The sequence below is a fragment of the Mangifera indica genome, chromosome 10, assembly GCF_011075055.1.
Source record: "Mangifera indica cultivar Alphonso chromosome 10, CATAS_Mindica_2.1, whole genome shotgun sequence".
Classification (NCBI taxonomy): domain Eukaryota; kingdom Viridiplantae; phylum Streptophyta; class Magnoliopsida; order Sapindales; family Anacardiaceae; genus Mangifera; species Mangifera indica.
In genome coordinates this window covers 17,122,354-17,146,416 of record NC_058146.1, presented here as the reverse complement: position 1 = coordinate 17,146,416, position 24,063 = coordinate 17,122,354, and the positions used below count along the sequence as shown (strand labels likewise).

Sequence of the window (24,063 nt, the reverse complement as noted above, 5' to 3'; positions counted from 1 at the left end):
GCCAAGAATAAAGTTCTTGAGTTAGATTTTTAATAGTGAGTTTCCGAATTCAAATAAACTCAGTCATTCAACGATTGCTTTATTTTTTCATTCATATCTCTGAAGATGGATCATATTTCTATTTCTGCTACAAAGTTGTACCGAAGTAGATTCCTTGGAAAACTTTTAGAAAGAATTAAGATTGAAAGTTCCAGCTTTGGATATGGAATGGATGGAATTCTAACGACAACAGTCTTAAACCAGGGAAGCACATGCGGGTGATAGTAGTGAGCTTGTCACAGAGGGCAACAATGGTTCTTCGACACTCAATCCGCAAATTTGATGGGGCTTTCTTTCAAGCCTTTCCAGTTGAAAGTGCCTCATTTTGATGACATGGGGTCCTAAAGCGTGAAAATTTGAAGTCGGAGTTAATTTTTGGACTATCCTGGTATGTCCCGAGAGCAGCTTTTACCAGCTCTTCCTTTCACATGGATGGTCCAACCTTGACTTGGTACTGTTAAATGCATGCCAAGGGCAACTTCAATCTTGACGTTCTTCAGCGATAGGATTGGCACGACTTCAAGAGGATAAGTGAAGTGAAATATGACAGTAGTTGATGCCCTTATGTTTTCGCATTTGGGACCTCAACAAGCAAGTTGCAACATATTTAGTTGCCTTTTTGCCAATTTTGCCGAATCCGACCATGATAAATTTTGTGGCCAGACATACCACCTCCTTCGCCTGTTGGTTCCCTTATAGAGAAGCACTTGACGGTAGCCCAAACACAGACTTCATGGGGGGATGCTGATGAGCTCCGGGGGGCTAAGGAGGACAATGTTGTGCTGGATGGGGAGGAAAATGTTAAGAATATGCAGCAACAAAGGCAGCCTAGATTAGGCAAGGATTATATTATTTAGGAAAATTATATGACGAAATAAGCAATAATTATATAATAATATTACGCAATTAGAAAGTACTCTTTTTGAATGAGCAATGTTATGTGCCCTTCTTAGGAAAATAGGATTTACTAGGATTATATGTGAAAATTAATAAATCCCCATCTTCTGATGTATTCTTTGAGAAATTCGTATCTTTTCTTATTGTTTAAACCTTTCAAAATTATCCCAAAAGTAATCTTTTCCTATTTCAATTATACTTTTAATATCTTTGCAAGGTTTTGATTTCAAAGATTATGATTTATCTTGATTATTACTATAACTAATCTGATAACGTTCTGATTTATCTTGATTATTACTACTATAATTATTTAGATATTTCTCCTTTTATAAAACTTCTTTTTAACTCTAAATTCTTGGCTTAATTTAGCTTAATACTCTCTTCTTCTTGTTTCTTCTTCCTCCCATGGATGAAATCAAGCCCGACTGGACCAGTCTTCCACACCACATCCTCCTCTTTATCGCAAGCTTTCTCCCCACACCATTTGACGTCAGCCGTCTTTCTGCCGTCTCTCGTCTGTTCCGATACCTACTGCCTCCTCCTCGTCCTGTAATACTCAAATTTCCTCGGTCCATTTTGACAGACACTGACTTTCTCACAGGCACTGACCTCGTTTTCAATTACCCCATCAACCCTAAAGATAATATATACGTCTTCGTCGAGTCTGTGGTTTATGCCATCAAGCCCATTGACAAAGAAGCCTCTCCAACTCCAATATGGCTGGTCAAAGTCGAAGAGTCCAAACCAGGAAGAGTGCAAATCAAGGACCCCCTCACTAAACTTTGGTTTAAAAACCTGCCTAAAATTTGACCCAAGTCTTTAAACTTGCTCGATTATCAGGTTCAGGAAATAACTCGATCCTACTCTTTAGTGTCACTTGCTGTCCTGGAAAGTGGCGACGACCTAATGGGATATACAAAAGACAAGGCTCTTTTCATATAAAAGCGGTTTATACTTCTGATCTTGATGAGACCGATGATGGGTTTGCTGTCATGGCGAGGTTTACAGGACCAATGCTGAGTTTATGGAGAAACGTGGACAAGAAATGGAGTCATATAAACATGGGGCTGGCCGTTCCTCAGTATATTTGGGATTTTATTTATCATAATGAGAAATTCTATGCTGTGGCCACTACTGGTTTCACTCTGATGGTGGATTCTAAATCTCTGACTCTTACTACATTTTTGGACCCCCCTAAGAGTGTGAAACGTTCGTCCATTCTGTACTTTGTAGAGGCGTCTGGAGATCTGCTGTTGGTTGCCAGGAGTGACAAATTTAAGGATCAGGAGGATTTTTTAATGGTATTTAAGCTTGATGAGAAGAAATCTGAGTGGGTTGAGATGGTGGATGGAGAGGAGTTGAAGGACACATTTCCGTGTAATTAATATAGTTGAAACTATTAATTTAAGTGGAGAGACTTTTTCTCACACCTTGACACTAACATGTACCCTATTTCTCAACTGATGTAAAACTTGTGAATTTGAATAAACAACCATTAGAGTTTGTTGTTTAATAAACTTGACAATTAGAGGCTTGTGGAAAATGCATCACATAACATTAGGTCATAGTTCTTTTTTTGTTGTTTATTGTTTTAATATTTATTTAATTTATTATTGGTCGAATCAATCAAAATTTAGATCGATCTCTTGACTGAGTCAATGTTTAATAAACTTGCAATACTAAACAATAGGATACTATTGAGACTTTGACCTTATTGGTTGAATCAATCAAAACCGATTACACTTTGACCTTATTGGTCAAATCAATCAAAATCGATTACACTTTGACCTTTACAGTGTTTAAATCACATCTATGGTAGTTCAACCATAAAGGTCAAAGTGTAATCGGTTATATAGAAATGACAGTAAGTTTTGTCAGCCCAACTTCAACACAATGCATCATGCTTAGGGTCGAGTTGACCTACTAACTTGTCAAGGCTTGCGGCAAGATCTAGAGCTCCTTGGAACGTGCCTTTGCGAGCCCTTACAGAGTTGACCTACAAAATTATATAATATTTTGTCCAAAATTTTTAATTATTTATTTTTTTTAACGAATCATATTGGATCAGCCAGTAGACAATCCCCCAGCACAACTTGGATGGCCTACAAATCGTGTCCCCATGAAGCCAAACCCAAAAAGAGGGACCTGATCTAGGCAACGGGTTGTCTTGACCACTTGCCATGTCTATTGCTATAGATGCAAAAGTTATTGTTGAGTTTGTTAAGTTTAATTTTACAAATCACATTGGTTTAGTCAAATTTTTCTTCTTTTTTTTTGTGTTTCACTCATAAATATAAATTTGTAATTTCAGTGGTAAACATCTTCATTGATAATAATGGATGTTAAAATACATCAAACTCGCAGATTGGCTAGAATCAAAGTGGGCTAACTCTGAACAAGACCTATAGAATCTAACTGACTCAAATCCAATTATAAAGATCGACTCATACTTTACTTAATTCCATCTTAACTCGATTCAAGCTCTACCAACAAATAATAAGAAATCAATATACAAAGTAACAACTAAACAGCAAGGGAAAATAGCCCTAATGGATGAATCCAGCCCCATTCATTTTTTAGAGTTCACTCTGAAGCTTCCCCAACTGTGATTGCCTGGCTGTGACTCCTTGGAGATACTCCTTCAAGCTGTGCGACTCAGGTATTATGTCATGAAGCTGAAGCCCGTCTGTAAAATTCAATAATGCCGACTTGTGACTCTTGATTCTTAACTTCATGCCCACTTTTTTGTAGGAAATAGAAGAAGGAGGAAGATCAGTAACGATGTCCAATCTGTTTTCAATGCGCAGGAGATGAAGATTGCTGAGTGCATTGAACACTTTCCTGAAGCCTTCGTTTCCAACCTTGGGGCTGGCGAAGACAAAGGCCGTGACCATGCATGCTTTGTTCGAACCTGTGCGCTTATTGTATTGATTGGTAACTATATCAGTTGCGTTCAATGTTGCCAGAGCAGCACCCAGACTGTGACCTGCTACTGTTATACTGATTTCCTCTTTCCTGTACTCGGGCTTGTTCACCAGATTCTTAACAGCATTCAGCACCTACGTAAATGTACCATAATAGAAATACATATCAAGAAAAAAGAAAATGAAAAAATCAGTAAATTATTTTGATTTAATTAAAACTTACATAACTTAATGTGATACCAATATAGTTCATGGGTTATGATTTAGGTAGACACATGTTAATTTGACCTTAGGCTTGGTTTCCTTTTGAAAACCCAGATGCAATAGTTTTATACATTAAAAGTTGTTATTCAGAAAGTTCCAGCAGAGGAATTTATGTTACTGTGAATTTTAAAAAATCTATGGTTTTCGAAAGCATGACACATCAGAATTGTTTCATGAGAGGACGACAGGTCATTGTAATTTTATGATGTTTATGAATTCAGAAAGCATGAGACATCCGGAATTCCTGTAATCTTAAACTGCTTAAATTCATCGTTTCTATAAGGTATATGTATATCCTGCGCACTGAAATGATTTTATTTTATTCGTGCAAATTCATCTTACGTTCTTACCTGGTCTCTAGCACTCAATTTACTGGAGGAGGGTTCAGTATTAGGCGATGTGTAGATTGAGAGAAACCCTTTGTGCACTTGTGGATCATGGCTCTTCCCAAAAATCTCAGAAGCTGACACTTGATCGAATTGAGCATTCTTGAACCACTCAGCCAGAGAAAGAGTTCCTCTCCAGCTAATCAAAATGTCTCTTCTTCCCATCACTTTCTTTCCTTCATCTGTGGCCACAGCAACATACCCAAACCACGCAGACTGGTCCTCCACCTTCCAGTCGATCCAGGAAGCAACGTCTGAGTTTGCAAAAATATAGTCAGTCACAGTGTATAAATTCCCAAATGTACCTGTTTTAATGGCAGCTTCAGAAACTAAGTCTTCCTTTGCATAAGCTGGACGTGTTTCATCTTCTGACTTAACCGAGTCATAAATAACTTGAACTCTTTCACCATAGAGTTTTATATAGTTTCCCAGATTGCTGTTCAGAGGTTTCAACAGACCCTCCCAATTGTTCTTGCCACTAAGCTTCTTCCAGTTCGCCATCTCTCTTCTCTTCGTTTTGCTTTATCTTGCTGTGGGGAGACACTCATACTTCTGCATGCCATTTATAGAACAAATGGAGCCTGGAAGAGAATTAGGCAACCTTTTGGTCTCATGATGATATTATTTAGGAAATAAGCCATCTTTCGCAATTAAGAAACTTTGTAGTGTTTTTTTTTTTTTTTAAATTTCCCTATCACATTTACGATCCAGGTTCAATTTTTTTTTATTGAATAAAATAAATTTCATATCTTTATATCCAAAAACACTTAATTTTTAGTATTTTTAATTACTAATATCAAATTAATTATCTTGTTTTAAAAAAAAAACAATTTCATTTGTGTTTTTACTTTTTGCCATACTTTTAATTAGAAATATTAAAAGTTCCATCCGTTTAATAGAAATATATATATTTTGTTATCCCATCATATGAACCATTTAGAATTAATAAGAGGTATTGAATAAAAATATGATAAAATTTTCTCTCCAGTATTGTGTCTTCTAAGAGGTCTTACTCCCCCATCTAGGGCAGTTTGCTCTTAACAATTGGTGCTCTTGAGTCTGTCCAAAAAATACTAGCCTATAAACAATAATTAACCTCCGATTCATGATATAATATTTCTATTATAAATTAAGTAAAGCTCATTTAATCAAACTAATTATAAAATTGTTGACATATTTATCATTAGATTTTTTTTTCTTCTTTATCTATCACGACCTTAATCTAATGGAAAATTTCAAGAAGAAGAAATCATCAAAATTATCTAGGGAAAAAGTCATGAAAGTCGGAATAGGGCCAGTTGATGAAGGTGTGGAGAAGAATATTTCAACTCTTCTTCTTCCATAATTGGTTGGATTAAAACTTGTTCATCAAGGTTCATAGAAAAAAAAACTTAGGAATGTAAAATCAATGATATTAAATTCGGAAGAAACATTTCTACAAATTAAATTTTAGAAAATAAAAAAAATAAAAAACTTGTAATCAAGAATCTAAGGCTTGGTATAAAAAAAAAAATTCATTTACTTATGCATTGTAATAGTAAACTTTTTCTTATGAGTAGTAATTTATTGCAGAGTTAGATTTTGTTCATTTATGACTGATGCTAGTGGATCTGCTAATGCTTACATAATGGCCTGCGATTCCTAATGCTGAACAGAAAATCTACGTCGGCTTTTCTGATCTATTAAGGTCTATGTGAGGAACAGGAAGGCAAAGACCAAACGTGGCAGTGCACCAATGATGGGAGCCGTAATCGTTTGTGAAGTGGGCCATGAAAAAGTAGTGAGAGATGTGGCAGCAAAGGAAAAGGGAGAGGAAAAAGCCAAGAAAGAGAGAGAAGATATGAAAAGAGATGCGAAAGCTGGAAGGAAGGCATGACTTTTAATCAATGAATTTAAAATAGGATAAGATCGATTGGTTCAATCGATTAATTCTTTAATTGGTTTAATCGATTGATTCACTCAAAAAATAAGATTAGGTTTAGATTTATTTCCATTAAATAAAAAATTTTGTTAAAAGATAAAATAAAATCATAATTAAAAATAATAACGATGACTCACATTAGGTCATAGTTCTTTTTTTTTTGTTACTTATTGTTTTAATATTTATTTAGTTTATTATTGATTGAATAAATCATAATTCAGATCGAGTTCTTGATTGAGTCAATGTTTAATAAATTTGTAACACTAAACAATAAGACACTGCTGAAACTTTATTAATTTGAATAAAAAAATCATCTAAGCTCTAATGTAATCAATACCAAACTATTTTAAAAGTTGAGATTTTCCCATACAATTAGATACTTGCATCTAGTCTCTTTTTAAAGGGATATGAGACAACTCAATAGATGTCACTATTAAGATTCAAACCAAATTTATTTAGTAAGGAAAATATAACACATATAGCTAGATCACAAATCTTTTTTATTGATTGTTGTTTAATGTTTATTTATTCTATTATCGGTCGAATGAATCAAGATTCAAACTAACTTTTGGACTGGGTCAATGCCTAATCTGAGTTTGAATTCATCATTTTCACATTTAACTTAGGAATGACAAACATGTATAAATCTCCAAGTTCAAAAATGAAAACATTGTAATGAAAAATCTAAGGCTTGATATGAAAAATGCATTCACTTATGACTGGTAACATTAATTCTAATAGTTTGTAATATGGAACAAAAGGTCAAAACAAGTATAGCAGACATGGAGATGGGGTAATTAACACGTGACTTTGAATAAGCAATATAATAAATTTATGCATAGCAAATTAAATATAATCTATGGGAGACCAAATCAAAGAAAATGAATGGCCTAAAATTTTTTCTTAACTATGTGCAAATAGGCAAACAAGTATGACCACATATTTTCACCTACTAAATAGACTTTGAAAGCACATTTATCCTAAAAAAATACTTCTAATCAAGAATCCAAGGCTTGTTATAAAAAATGCATTTACTTATGACTTGTGATAGTAATTTTAATAGACTTGTCATATCAAACAGTAGGACATTGGTGAAACTTGTGAATTCGAATAAGCAGCCATACAAGCCCGATGCTCTCTTGTGGAATCAATACAACCAAAATCTATCCAATCCCATAAGCTATTTCAAGGGGTGGGAGTTTTTCTTGTTAGAAAATTTTTTGATATGTACTAACATTAATTATAATTTTGGTTTAATAAAATCAGATAATTCAATAATTCAATAACAATTTAAGTAATCAATAAAAATAAATTCAATATAATTAAAGCTTATGTTCTAGGTAGATAACATTAGTATGAATCTTAAGGTTTATTAGACTTTATATTTTCAATAGTGAAAGACTCAATACTTATAATTGTTAAGACTCAAACCAAAGTTTAGTTGGTTAGGAATATGTATCACATACCACCAAGTCATAATTTTTTTTTCTAACTATTATTCCAATATTTATTTAATCTATTATTTGTTTGACCACTGATTAGACCAATCAAGACTTAGACCGACCCTTAGACTATGTTTACATTTGATCTAAGTATGAATACATTGTTCTTACATTGAACTTATGAATTACAAATATATATACATTACTAGGTTAAAAAAAAAATGTAATGAAAAATCTAAGATTTGGTATAAACAATGCATTTACTTGTGACTTGTAACATTAATTCTAATAAATTAATTGTGACTTTGAATAAGTCATGGAGATGGAGTCATTAACACGTGACTTTGAATAAGTGTATAATAAATTTATACATAGCAAATTAAGTATAATTTATGGGAGACCAGATGGAAGAAAATAAATGGACTCATAGTTCTTCTACGTTCATTCAATTTTTTCTAGAGAACATACAAATATTTTAGAGATTTGTAATTATGTAATCAACACAAACAATAAAAACTAATAGGAGAAGAAGAAAGAGTTCTTTGAAATTAGACAAATTTAAACATTTTGATTATCAAATCAAATCACATTATAGATCTCGTATAGTGTCTTATTACATTCATTTTCTCTTATCTACATTTAAGCACAATGTAATAGGAACATTATAATCTCTTTAAATTTTACTTGTTATTACTTAATCTATACATCTATATTTGTAATGGTAAAAAATCATATTTTTGTAGTTAAGACGTCTTATTATTGATCTTTTACCGAAAATAGAGAAAATAGTACAACCTTTATGTGTACAAACGTTTACATTATCATCCATGGGAGGAAGAAGAAACAAGAAGAAAGGGAATATTAAGCTAAAATAAGCCAAGAAACTAAAGTTATCAAAGTAATTATAAGGATCAATACTATATGCACAGAGCAATTATAGTAATAATCAAGATAAATCAAAATCTTTTAAATCAAAACCTTGTAAAGATATTAAAAGAATATTTGAAATAGGAAAAGATTACTTTTGGGATAATTTTAAAAGGTGTAAATAATAAGAAAACAAGGAAAGAAAATATTTGATCAAATTATTCTCCAATTCCATCAGCAAATGAAGAAGGTGTGGATTTACAAATTGCACAATTTTACATGCACTCATTTTCAGTACCAAATTAATTTTATGTCATCATGTAAATAGTTATAATTTTATCTTTAATTAAAATCATTAATAATATGATCACATATCATTTGAATATCCAATCTAATATTAATGTAATTTTGTTATTTATTTTCAATGCTAATCGTACTTTCTTAACAAGTCTTGGTGCATAATAATAAAAAGGTCTACTAACTTTCTTGTTTGCATAATAATAAAAGGCTAATACATAATTATTGCTTATTTTCTGATATAATTTTCCTAGCTAATATATTCCTTGGATCAAGCTAAGGTGGCCTAATCCTCTTTATAGGCTTGAATCACTCTGACTTGAATTTTCAACCGAAAAGACTTGGAAAAAGCCCCATCAAATTCGCCCGTTGAGAGCCTGGACTTGTTGAAGAACCGCTGCCACCTCCTGTGACAAGCTCACTACCATCAGCAGAAAGCGCTCCCTTGGACTAGAACTATTGTCATATCATTTATTTCGTATCTAATTTCAATTTTAATTCTTTAAAAAAATGTTCTAAGGAGAATCTATTTCCATACAACTTTTTAGCAGAAATACACATATGATCCATTTTCACACAGAGATATAAATTCATCTTCAGCTTTTGGTAGCATACATGAATGAAAACCTGCTAAAACCACAACCATTTAATACCAATAAAGCAATAAAGCCTTAACTAGCAAAGAAATAAATGGACGGAGAGCCAAGGGCATGTGTTTTTGGTGTAATGAGAAATATGCCTTTGGGCATAAGTGTAAGAAAAAGCAATTGTACACTTTACAATTGCAAGTAGATATAAGGGTTGATGGAGATCCAATGATGGATGATGATAGAGAGGCAGTGGAGGAAGAGTCGAACCTTCTGCACCTATCCCTAAATGCCCTCAATGGTTCAACAGGTCCCAAAATCATGAGACTACAAGGGATACATGGAGGGAAGCCCATCTTTATACTAATTGATTCTGGGAGTACTCGCAATATTGAGTGCGAAAAGAACCTCTAAACCAGGATGTAGACTTGAATCTATTGAAGGAACAAAGGTGAGAGTAGACAATGGGCAAGAATTAAAGCGCAACTTGATGTGTGAGGGTTTCAGTTGGAAAATGCAAGAACAATAATTTTGTATGGATGTCTACATTCTTCTCCTAGAGAATTATGATCTGATCTTTGGAATTCAATGATTATCCACTTTGAAGCTTCATATGAGAGGTGAGCTGAAGAAAATGTTGACTTTGATTTTTTAGCAGGGAATTTTCTATTCTTATTTTATTTTTTTGTATAAAATAGAGATTAGTTTTGTAGTTAAAAGAAAGTGGGTAGTTTAGATTTCTGACGCTGAAAGGTTATTTCTTCACTCTTTTCTTTCCATTTTTTGATTAATTAATGATCAATCAAATTGACCTTGAATCAAATCTTTAATTTAACAATTTGGTTGGAATTCTAAAATTTGTTAGTGATTTTTTACCAAATCTTGTAAGGAGCATTTGGTTTAGGTAATATTTTAATATTAAAATTAAAATATTATTTTAAAGATAGATTACTTAGAAGATTATTAAGTATAAATTATTATTATATTTGATAAAATTTGATATGTATAAATAATTATTATGTTTAGTTAGAAGTAATAAAAGAATATTAATATATTATTTTACTTAAATGTCCTCAAGTTTAATTATTCTAAAATATTTTTATATTATTTTAATATTAATTAAAAATAAAATTATTTTTGTTCTTAAAAATTAATAAATGAAAATATAATTATAATAAAATCAAGATTAGGTTGATAATCTTTTAATATTTACAATTAAAGTGGCAATAAGATTACCTCACCATTGACAATAGAAATTATCATAATTTTTTATTACTTATAAATCAAATAAAGTAATATAAGTAATAAAAAGTAGATTAGTATAATAATTTATAAAGTTTGATAATCAAACAGAACCTTATTCTTTTATAATTCTTTTCTTTAATATTATTCTTGTTTAATTAATTATTATTTAACTGTCTCAAACTTAAATTAAAATTAATCCTTTTAGATTTGAGTCAAGCTCAAATAAGTTAAATCAACCCTTACATATATGTTAATCATATATAACCTTTTATTTTCTACTCAATCACACTCTTTTGTTACTTTTGTCTAATTCAGTCTAATTATAATAAAATTTGACATTCTTAATGCTATTAAATTCACTTATTAGTTTTGAAATGATCCTTTATATATAAGGATCTATGACTAATTAAGATATTAAGAACTATTGTCACTAAAATGTCTCATTTATAGTAGAAAATATTTGTGAGTATTTCTTAGACTATTTTCAAGTTCATTTATTATGGCAAAGTCTTCATAATGGCATGGTGTCCCACAAACTTTAAAGTTTTCAGCAGCCAACAAAAATATTTAGGAGGCCAAAACTATTTCACACCCAAGGTTGGATGAAATGGCAAATTTGTATTTATGAAGTTTTACACAATCAAATTTTACGTTATTTTTAGGTGAGTATTCTACTTATTTGGTAATTCTTTTTTTCTCTAATGACGTTTTTTTTTTTTTAATGATTTTTTTCTTTTTTATATGTTTAAACGACTAATTCGAATGAATTGAACTCAAACTTGAGCTAACCATTATAGATTCAAATTGAACTTGAATTGACTATTATTTAGACTCAACATAAATTCACTCTTTACGGTGTCCAAATCACGTTTGTGGTAGTTCAACCATAAAGGCCAAGGTGTAATCGGCTATATAGACATGATAGTAAATTGTGTCAGCCCAACTTCAACACAGTGTATCATGCCTAGGGTCGAGTCGACCTACTAACTTGTCAAGGCTCACGGCAAGACCTAGAGCTCCTTGGAACGTGCCTTTGCGGGCCCTTACAGAGTTGACCTACAAAATTATATAATATTTTGTTCAAAATTTTTAAGTATTTATTTTTTTTAACAAATTATATTGGATCAGCCGGTAGACAATCCCCAAACACAATTTGGATGGCCTACAAATCGTGTCCCCATGAAGCCAAACCCAAAAAGAGGGACCTGATCTAGGCAACGGGTTGCCTTGACCCCTTACCATGTTTATTGCTATAGATGCAAAAGTTATTGTTGAGTTTGTTAAGTTTAATTTTACAAATCACATTGGTTTAGTCAAAATTTTCTTTTTCTATTGTTTCACTCATAAATATAAATTTGTAATTTCAATGGTAAACATCTTTATTGATAATAATGGATATTAAAATATATCAAACTCACAGATTGGACTAGAATCAAAGTGAGCTAACTCTGAACAAGCCCTATACAATCTAACTGACTCAAATTCAATTATAAAGATTGACTCATACTTAATTTATTCCATCTTAACTCGATTCAAGCTCTACCAACAGATAATAACAAATCAATACACAAAGTAACAACTAAACAGCAAGGGAAAATAGCCCTAATGGATGAATCCAGTCCCTTTCATTCTTTAAAGTTTACTCTGAAGCTTTCCCTACTGTGATTGCCTGGCTGTGACTCCTTGGAGATACTCCTTCAAACTGTGTGACTTAGGTATTATGTCATGAAGCTGAAGCCCGTCTGTAAAATTCAATAATGCCGACTTGTGACTCTTGATTCTTAACTTCATGCCAGCTTTTTTGTAGGAAATAGAGGAAGGAGGAAGATCAGTAACGATGTCAAATCTGTTTTCAATGCGCAGGAGATGAAGATTACTGAGTGCATTGAACACTTTCCTGAATCCTTCGTTTCCAACCTTGGGGCTGGCGAAGACAAAGGCCGTGACCAGGCATGCTTCCTTCGAACCTGTGCGCTTATTGTATTGATTGGTAACTATATCAGTTGCGTTCAATGTTGCAAGAGCTGCACCGAGACTGTGACCTGCTACTGTTATACTGATTTCCTCTTCCCTGTACTCGGGCTTGTTCACCAGATTCTTAACAGCATTCATCACCTACGTAAATGTACCATAATAGAAAGACATATCAAGAAAAAAGAAAATGAAGAAATCAGTAAATTATTTTGATTTAATTAAAACTTACGTAACTTAATGTGATACCAAAATAGTTCATGGGTTATGATTTAGGTAGACAAATGTTTATTTGAACTGAGGCTTGGTTTCCTTTTGAAAACCCAGATACAATAGTTTTATGCATTAAAAGTTGTTATTCAGAAAGTTCCAGCAGAGGAATGATGTTACTGTGAATTTTAAAAAATCTATGGTTTCCGACAGCATGACACATCAGAAATGTTTCATGAGAGGACGACAGGTCATTGTAATTTTATGATGTTTATGAATTCAGAAAGCATGAGACGTCCGGAATTCCTGTAATCTTAAACTGCTTAAATTCAGCGTTTCTATAAGGTATATGTATATCCTGCGCACTGAAATGATTTTATTTTATTCATGCAAATTCATCTTACGTTTTTACCTGGTCTCTAGCACTCAATTTACTGGAGGAGGGTTCAGTATTAGGCGATGTGTAGATTGAGAGAAACCCTTTGTGCACCTGTGGATCATGGCTCTTCCCAAAAATCTCAGAAGCTGACACTTGATCGAATTGAGCATTCTTGAACCACTCAGCCGGAGAAACAGTTCCTCTCCAGCAAATCAAAAAGTCTCTTCTTCCCATCACTTCCTTTCCTTCATCTGTGGCCACAGCAACATACCCAAACCACGCAGACTGGTCCTCCACCATCCAGTCGAACCAGGAAGCAACGTCTGAGTTTGCAAAAATATAGTCAGTCACAGTGTATAAATTCCCAAATGTACCTGTTTCAATGGCAGCTTCAGAAAATAAGTCTTCCTTTGCATAAGCTGGACGTGTTTCATCTTCTGAGTTAACCGAGTCATAAATAACTTGAACTCTTTCACCATAGAGTTATATATAGTGTCCCAGATTGGCGTTCAGAGGTTTCAACAGGCCCTCCCAATTCTTCTCGCCACTAAGCTTCTTCCAGTTCGCCATCACTCTTCTCTTCGTTTTGCTTTATCTTGCTGTGGGGAGACACTCATACTTCTGCGTGCCATTTATAGAACAAATGGAGCCTGGAAGAGAATTAGGCAACCTTTTGGTCTCATGATTATATTTTTTAGGAAATAAGCAATCTTTCGCAATTAAGAAAATTTGTAGTTTTTTTTATTTCCCTATCACATTTACTATCCAAATTATGTTTATTTGAGATTCAACTTTCAAATTTTTTGATTAATGAAACTAAATTTCGTATCTTTATATTGAAGAAAGCAATTTTTTCAACATTTTTAATTAAAGATATCAAACTAATTATCCTATTTTTAAAAGAAACAATCTTAATTGCCTTTTTTCTTTTTCCGTACTTTTAATGAAAATTATTGAAAATTTAATTCTTTTAATATATATATATATATATATATATATATATATATATATATTCTTGTCACTACCTTAATCCAACGTGGAAAATATTTTAAAAATGATTTCACATAAGGTTTTTATTAATATAATATAAGGAAATTAAATTAAATACCCATTTTTACATATCCTAAAGAAAATTGTCCACTTTTGAAGGACTTAAATCCAATTACCTAAAATGGAAATTACTTAAAAAAATATCCAAATATTTTTAAATAATACAAGAAATATCTATACTATCTTTTATATAAACTCTAAACTTTACCAATGCATTGACATTTTGATTTTCATTCAATATTCCACACTATGATTTCATTCAGAAGAAAATATGTTAATATTTTTGAATTTGATTTGAAGAAAATTGGTTTGTAATATTGATATATTTATATAATTTTAACAAAAAAATCATTTATCCGTTAATTATGTTGTGTTTTAAATAATTTCTTAAAACTATGCTTAAAATTTGCAATGTTAGAAAAATATAAAGGGTATTTTGATATTATAATTGTAGTTACAATGTGGGGCATTAAGATATTAGACAATGTGTTGGGGGTGAAATGATATTTTCTAATTTAAGGTATACATGAAATTTTTACTCAAAAATTGATGGGCTAAATTGATATTTGACAAATTTAGTCTTTTGTTTTTTTTAGGTGAGATATTATTAGTTAAGAAATATAGATAATCAATTGAATGAGTATAATAGATACGAAGTAGGGGATAAATTATATATTATTAGAAACGATTTCAAGTAGAATTTTGGAATACTTGTAACCAAAATAGGTGTAATAAATGGATATTTTAACCATATAAATCACATAATTCAAATCCTCTGAAAGTGTAAAACCTTAAAAAACTAGTAAATTGAATTTTTACTGATGAAATAAAGGTAATTATATTGATATAGTTTAATATAGAATTTTTTGATAAATTTTGTTATCAATATTGCCCCAGGAGGATCAATAATGGTGGGTTATACTTTAATTCAATATGGAGAAGAGTGAATCAAAAGTGATGAAAATATAATAGAATATATTGGAGATGACAGAAAAGTAGTTAAAATTTTAAAGAAATAAACACTTAGGAGATTAATCAAATTGTTGAGTAAAAAGTGTCATATCGATCAAACCCTTAAAAACATTTAGGTATGCATAAAAGCAAAATATATCGATGACAAATGTCTTGTACAATTCTAAAATGATAAAGATGTCAAGTACTTATCTAACTACTTCAAAGAATGTTATTTAATTTTTGTTATAACTACCCATATCAAAGTATATGATAGAGCAGAAATTTAGTGTTTACGATGATGATGATAATGATGGCTTAGCAAAAAGTGAAAATATTGGTTTAAATATAACATAAGAAGTTGAAATAAAATCTTAATTCTATAAAATAAGAAAAATAATAAACAATATATCATAATCATATTAAATCAAAATCATATTGAATCTGATTGAATAAGAATAAAATATATTTTATTTAATAAAAAAACATAACAAATGAATAACAGTTGTCAAAATACATTATTTACCATTCAATTACACTTGAGTATCTGCAAAAACATTGATTATACAGAGTCTAATTTATAAATCCTAACCTTCCATCATAGAGAGAAAGAGTTTCTTTAGAGAGACAAAAAAAATCTGAAAAAATGGTCAAGATATTTCGACCAAGCTTTGTGGAGAGTTATGAAAAATGAAATAAAACTGAAATGTCACCATTTCCTTTACGCAAAGGGCACCATTGTCGTATGTTTGCTTGTCTTCTTTTGCAAAATGTTTTGGAAGGGACTTGAAAGTCATTGAAGTTGGAATAGGGGCGGCTGATGAAGGTGTGGAGGAGAATATTCCAGCTCTTCTCCTTCCATATCACAACCTTAATCCAATATGGAAAATTCCAAATAAAAAAAGCCATCGAAATTTTCTAGGAAAAAGGTAATTGCAGTTGGAATAGGGCCGGCTGATGCATTCCTGTGGAAGAGTTTTGTTGTGGTTCCTATTGAATACTGAGCTTTCTTGTAGTTTTGTTCTCATGGCTGTTGCTTTCCCATGTTGAGGTGTATTGTTGCCTGGCTAGGATGTTGCTTAACTTGGCCTTGTGAATTTGAGATTGAGAGTGTTGTTTTGGAACTGTTTAATATTAGAAAATTCTAAATGTAGGCTAATATTAATTATGTTTTGGTTTAATAAAATCAGATAATTGAATAATTCAATGTCAGTTTATAGATAAATTTAAATTATCAATAAAGACAAGTTCAATACACTTAAAAGTTATGATCTGGGTGGACAGTATAAGTGTGGATCTTGAGGTTTATTGGATTTTGATGAAAAGTTAATTAACCTACTATAAATTGGTTAGGTCCTTGCCAAAAAACCTAATACAGTAGAGTTGCAATATAATTTACCCATACAAAACTATCATTCAGGAAGGTTTTTAAAGTAAAAAATCAAGTCACATCGAAAGGTGATTTCGACAGATAATTCTGGCGATTTGTAAAGGCTTTTCAGTTTCAAATTAAATAGAGATCTAGATATTTCTAAAACTTTAAATTTAATACAGTATTTTATAATCTATGCATTGATTATGTGAGTTATAATTACATGATTTTATGTTTGTTCCTGCATAATAAATGTTACATTTAAAGCTGGGACATGTCATTGAGTTGCAATTTTGTATTTTAGAGTTCCGCGGTCCTCTTGTGGGGGATGAGCTTAGACTGTTTGCCTTTTGGCTTGGTTTGTCAAATGTACATGCTTACTTACCCAAAATTTAATTTTAAAAAAAAAAAGCCCTCTTCTCCTTCCATAAATGGCTGTATTAAAACTTGTTCATCAAGTTTGGGAGAAAACAAAACTTAGGCATGTAAAATCAATGATATTAAATTAGGAAGAATAGACTTCTACAAATTAAATGTTAGAAATTAAAAAAAAAAAAAAAAAAAGAGAGACTTGCAATCAAGAATCTAAGGTTGGTATAAAAAAAAAAAGGAAAATTAATTAATTTACCCATTTTGCATGGGTAATAAGAATTTACCCCTAATTTTGGGGTTTAAACAAAATATCCATATTTTAAAGGATTTAAACGAAAATGTTTTAAATATATAATAAAATATCAAAACTACCATTCTTTTATTCTATATAAACTATATCTCTTTTGTTATCTATTAACATATACAATTTTAATCATTATCCAAAAGAGATTTCTAGAGAGAGAAAAGAAGTTCGTGATATCAAGGTATTTATACGTATTATAACTTCAATTGTTATTATTTTATTAATAATGCAATTATATGTGTTGTTTTCTATAATAAATTTAGAGTTGTGAATAAAAATTAAATTGATAAAAATTATAGGGGTATTTTGTAATTATTATAATGGTAGGGGGTGAAATAATATTTTATAATAAAGGGTGTTAGAGGTATTAGATAATATTTGGAGGTAAAATGATATTTTACAATAAAGAATGTTAAAAATATTAGATAATATTTGAGAGTAAAATGATATTTTACAATATAAGGTAAACTAATATTTTTAAAAATTAGTATCAATATGTAATAAAATTATGGAATAGGTGTAATTGTATAATAGAAATAAAATCACAAAATTCAAAATTGTGGAATAGGTGTGATTTGGAAAATTTGTCGTTTTCTTCGATTTTGAAATGAAGGGTACTTTTGTTTTTACATTAAAAATAAGACATTTTTGTTTAAAATTGAAAAAATTGGGCAATTTTTTTTCCATCCCTAATTTTTGGGTTTGATTAATTTCCCATAAAAAAATGCATTTACTTATAAATTGTAATAGTAATTTGAAGAATTAATATCAACCAATAGGATATTGTTGAAATTTGTGAATTTAAATAAGTAACCATATGAGACTTTTCCTCACATGTAGACACTAACATATAGCCAATTTCTCAAGAACTTGTGAATTTGAATAAGTAGCTATAAGAGTTTTTTGTTCTTCCATGGAATCAATACCCCGCTATTTTAAGGGGTGAGATTTTTCCTAACAATTAGAGGCTTGTGGAAAATGCACCACAAAAAATTAGGTCATAGTTCTTTTTTGTTGTTTATTGGTCTAATATTTATTAATTAAACATCGGTCGAATCGATCAAAATTTAGATTGACCTCTTGACTAGGTCAATGTCTAATAGACTTGTAATACCAAACAATAGGACACTGTTGAAACTTTGTTAATTTGAATAAGCAACCAACTAAGCTTGAGTGTATTCAATACCAAACTATTTTAAAGGTTGAGAATTTCTCATACAATAAGATATTTGCATCTACTCCCTTTTTCAAGGGATATGGGACAACTCAATACTTGTCATGGTTAATGCTCGAACCAAATTCATTTGATAAGGAAAATACAACACATCCAATCAGATCACAAATCGTTTTTGTTAACTATTATTCTAATGTTTATTTATTCTTTCATCAATCAAACCAATCAAGACTCAAACTAATTTCTTGATTGGGTCAATGTCTAATCAGAGCTTGAATACATCATTTTTACATTTAACTTACGAATGACAAACATATATAAAACTTCAAGTTTAAAAATGAAAACATTGTAATGAAAAATCTAAGATATAAAAAATGCATTCACTTATGAATAGTAACATTAATTCTAATAGTTTGTAATATGGAACAAAAGGTCAAAACAAGTATAGTAGACATGAAGATGGAGTAATTAACACGTGACTTTGAATAGGCAATATAACAAATTTATACATAGCAAATTAATTATAATTTATTGGAGACCAAATCAAAGAAAATAAATGGACTAAAAGTTCTTCTTAACTATGAATTAACAATGTGCAACTAGGCAAGCAAGTATGACCAAATATTTTCAACTACTGAATAGACTTTGAAAGCACGTTCGTCCTAAAAATGTACTTGTAATCAAGAATCTAATGCTTGTTAGAAAAAATACATTTACTTATGACTTGTGATAGTAATTTTAATAAACTTGTAATATCAAACAATAGAACATTGTTGAAACTTGTGAATTCGAATAAGTAGCCATTCGAGCTTGATGCTCTCTTGTGGAATCAATGCAACCATAAACTCTCCAATCCCAAAAGCTATTTGAAGGGATGGGAGTTTTTCTCGTTAGAAAATTTCTTGATATGTGTTAATATTAATTATAATTTTGGTTTAATAAAATCAGGTTATTGAATAGTTTAATGGCAATTTATAGATAAGTTAAAGTTTATTAAAGTTTATATTTTCAGTAGTAAAAGACTCAATATTTGTGATTGTTAAGACTCAAACCAAAGTTTATTTGGTACGGAATATGTACCACATACTACTAGGTCATAATTCTTTTTCGCTGACTACTATTCCAATATTTATTTAATCTATTATTTGTTTGACCATTGATAAGACCAATCAAGACTTGGACTAACCTTTAGACTATGTTTACATTTGATTTGAGTTTGAATACATTGTTCTTACATTCAACTTATGAATTACAAACATATATACAATGCTAAGTTTTTTTTAAAAAAAAAAAGGTAACGAAAAATTTAAGGTTTGGTATAAACAATGCATTTACATGTGACTTGTAACATTAATTCTAATAAATTAATTGTGACATAGAACAAAAGAAAAAAACAAGTATATTAGACATAGAGATGGAGTCATTAACACGTGACTTTGAATAAGTGTAAAATAAATTTATACATAGCAAATTAAGTATAATTTATGGGAGACCAAATCAAAGAAAATAAATGGACTCATAGTTCTTCTACCTTCATTCAATTTTTTCTAGAGAACCTTGAAAGTAAAATACAAATATACAAATATTTTAGAGATTTGTAATTATGTAATCAATACAAACAATAAAAACTAATAGGAGAAGAAGAAAGAGTTCTTTGAAATTAGACAAATGTAAACATTCTGATTATTAAATCAAATCACATTATAGATCTCGAATATTATCTTATTACATTCATTTTCTCTTATCTACATTTAAGCACAATGTAATAGAAATATTATAATCTCTTTAAATTTTAATTGTTATTACTTAATCTGCACATCTATATTTATAATGGTAAAAAATCATATTTATGTGGTTAAGACGTCTTATTGATCTTTTACCGAAAATAGAGAAAATAGTACAACCTTTATGTGTACAAACGTTTACATTATCATATGTGATTGTTTCTTCTTCATCGATGGGAGGAAGAAGAATCAAGAAGAAAGGGAATATTAAGCTAAATTAAGCCAAGAAACTAAAGTTATCAAAGTAATTATAAGGATCAATACTATATGCACAGAGCAATTATAGTAATAATCAAGATAAATCAAAATCTTTTAAATCAAAACCTTGTAAAGATATTAAAAGAATATTTGAAATAGGAAATGATTACTTTTGGGATAATTTTAAAAGGTGTAAATAATAAGAAAACAAGGAAAGAAAATATTTGATCAAAGTATTCTCCAATTCCACTAGCAGATGAAGGTGTGGATTTACTAATTGAATAATTTTACATGCACTCATTTGCAGTATCAAATTAATTTTATGTCATCGTATAATTAATTATAATTTTATCTTTAATTAAAAATTATTTGAACATCCAATTTAATGTTGACATGATTTTGTTATTTATTTTCAATGTTGATCCTATTTTCTTAAGAAGTCTTATTGCATAATAATAAAAAGGTCTACTAACTTTCTTGTTTACATAATAATAAAAGGCTAATATATAATTATTGCTCATTTCCTGATATAATTTTCCTAGCTAATATAATCCTTGAATCAAGCTAACGTGGCCTAATCCTCTTTATAGGCTTGAATTACTCTGACTTGAATTTTCACCCTTCAGGATTCATACCATCAAAATGAGCAACTTTCAACCGAAAAGACTTGGAAAAAAGCGCCATCAAATTCGCACGTTGAGAGCCTGGACTTGTTGAAGAACCACTGCCAACTCCTGTGACAAGCTCACTACTATCGCCAGAAAGCGCTCCCCTGGACTAGGACTATTGTGGTATCATTTATTTCGTATCTAATTTCAATTTTAATTCTTTAAAAAAATGTTCTAAGGAGAATCTATTTCCATACAACTTTTTAGCAGAAATACACATATGATCCATTTTCACTAAGAGATATAAATTCATCTTCAGCTTTTGGTAGCATACATGAATGAAAACCTGCTAAAACCACAACCATTTAATACCAATAAAACAACAGAGCCTTAACTAGCAAAGAAAGAAATGAACGGAGAGCCAAGGGCATGTGTTTTTGGTGTAATGAGAAATATGCCTTTGGGCATAAGTGTAAGAAAAAGCAATTGTACACTTTACAATTGCAAGTAGATATTGGGGATGATGGAGATCCAATGATGGATGATGATGGAGAGGTAGTGGAGGAAGAGCCGAACCTTCTGCACCTGTCCCTAAGTGCCCTCAATGGTTCAACAGGTCCTAGACTCATGAGACTGCAAGGGATTCATGGAAGGAAGTCCATCTTATACTGATTGATTCTGGGAGTACTCACAATATTGAGTGCAAAAAGAACCTCTAAACCAGGATGTAGACTTGAATCTATTGAAGGAACAAAGGTGAGAGTAGACAATGGGCAAGAATTAAAGTGCAACTTGATGTGTGAGGCCTTCAGTTGGAAAATGCAAGGACAATAATTTTGTATGGATGTCTACATTCTGCCCCTAAAGAATTATGATCTGATCTTTGGAATTCAATGGTTATCCACTTTGAAGCTTTATATGAGAGGTGAGCTGAAGAAAATGTTGACTTAGATATTTTAGGTGTGAATTTTCTATTTTTATTTTATTTTTTGTATAATAATAGAGATTGGGTTTGTAGTTGAGAGGAAGTGGGTAGTTTAGATTTCTAACACTGAAAAGTTCTTTCTTCACTCTTTTCTTTCCATTATTTGATTAATTAATGATCAATAAAATTGACCTTGAATTAAATCTTTAATTTAACAATTTGGTTGGAATTCTAAAACTTGTTAGTGGTATTTACCAAATCTTTTAAGGGGTATTTGGTTTAGGTAATATTTTATTATTAAAATTGAAATATTATTTTCAAGATAGATTACTTAGAGGATTATTAAGTATAAATTATTACTATATTTGATAAAATTTGATAGGTATAAATAATTATTATGTTTAGTTAGAAGTAATAAAAAAATATTAGTATATTATTTTACTTAAATGTCCTCAAGTTTAATTATTCTAAAATATTTTTATATTATTTGTAATATTAATTAAAAATAAAATTATTTTTGTTCTTAAAAATTAATAAATGAAAATATAATTATAATAAAATTAAGATTATATTGATAATTTTTTAATATTTACGATAAATGTGGTAATAAAATTACCTCACCGTTGACAATAGAAATTATCATAATTTTTTATTACTTATAAATCAAATAAAATAATATAAATAATAAAAAGTATATTAGTATTGTAATTTATAAAGTTTGGTAATCAAACAGAACCTTATTCTTTTATAATTCTTTTCTTTAACATTATTCTTGTTCAATTAATTACTATTTAACTGTCTCAAACTCAAATTAAAATTAATTCTTTTAGATTTAACTAAAGTTCAAATAAGTTAAATCAACCCATACATATATGTTAATCATATATAGGATTTTATTTTCTACTCAATCACACTCTTTTGTTACTTTTTGTCTAGTTCAGTCTAATTATAATAAAATTTGACATTCTTAAAGCTATTAAATTCACTTATTAGTTTTGAAATGATCCTTTATATATAAGGATCTATGACTAATTAAGATATTAAGAACTATTGTCACTAAAATGTCTCATTTATAGTAGAAAATATTTGTGAGTATTTCTTAGACTATTTTCAAGTTCATTTATTATGGCAAAGTCTTCATAATGGCATGGTGTCCCACAAACTTTAAAGTTTTCAGCAGCCAACAAAAATATTTAGGAGGCCAAAACTATTTCACACCCAAGGTTGGATGAAATGGTAAATTTTTATTCATGAAGTTTTACACAATCAAATTTTACGTTATTTTTTGGTGATTATTCTACTTATTTGGAAATTCTTTTTTTCTCTAATGATGATTTTTTTTTCTTTTATGATTTTTTTTTCTTTTCTAACATGTTTAAACGACTAATTCGAATGAATTGAACTCAAACTTGAGCTAACCATTAGAGATTCAAATTGAACTTGAATTAACTATTATTTAGACTCAACATAAATTCACTCTTTACGGTATCCAGACCACGTTTGTGGTAGTTCAACCATAAAGGCCAAGGTGTAATCGGCTATATAGACATGACAGTAAGTTGTGTCAACCCAACTTCAACACAGTGTATCATGCCTAGGGTCGAGTCGACCTACTAACTGGTCAAGGCTTTCAGCAAGACCTAAAGCTCCTTGGAACGTGCCTTTGCGAGCCCTTACAGAGTTGACCTACAAAATTATATAATATTTTGTTCAAAATTTTTAATTAATTATTTTTTTTTAACGAATCATATTGGATCAGCCAGTAGACAATCCCTTAGCACAACTTGGATGGCCTACAAATCGTGTCCCCATGAAGCCAAACCCAAAAAGAGGGACCAGATCTAGGCAACGGGTTGCCTTGATCCCTTGCGATGTCTATTGCTATAGAAGCACAAG

The 24,063-nt window shown here is 30.4% G+C and overlaps 2 protein-coding genes across 2 annotated transcripts; both read right to left on the bottom strand.

Annotated features, from left to right (window-relative positions):
* Positions 1-3,250: 3,250 nt before the first annotated feature.
* LOC123227900 (phospholipase A1-IIgamma-like) lies at positions 3,251-5,094 on the bottom strand. Its single transcript, XM_044653034.1, has 2 exons — positions 4,475-5,094; positions 3,251-3,995 (listed from the first exon to the last, which is right to left on the bottom strand). The coding sequence occupies exons 1-2, from the start codon at positions 5,009-5,011 to the stop codon at positions 3,513-3,515; spliced, it is 1,020 nt and encodes a 339-aa protein (XP_044508969.1). The 5' UTR covers positions 5,012-5,094; the 3' UTR covers positions 3,251-3,512.
* Positions 5,095-12,375: 7,281 nt separating this feature from the next.
* Positions 12,376-14,093, bottom strand: LOC123227425 (phospholipase A1-II 1-like). Its single transcript, XM_044652216.1, has 2 exons — positions 13,463-14,093; positions 12,376-12,984 (listed from the first exon to the last, which is right to left on the bottom strand). The coding sequence occupies exons 1-2, from the start codon at positions 13,727-13,729 to the stop codon at positions 12,526-12,528; spliced, it is 726 nt and encodes a 241-aa protein (XP_044508151.1). The 5' UTR covers positions 13,730-14,093; the 3' UTR covers positions 12,376-12,525.
* Between the last annotated feature and the right edge of the window lie 9,970 nt (positions 14,094-24,063).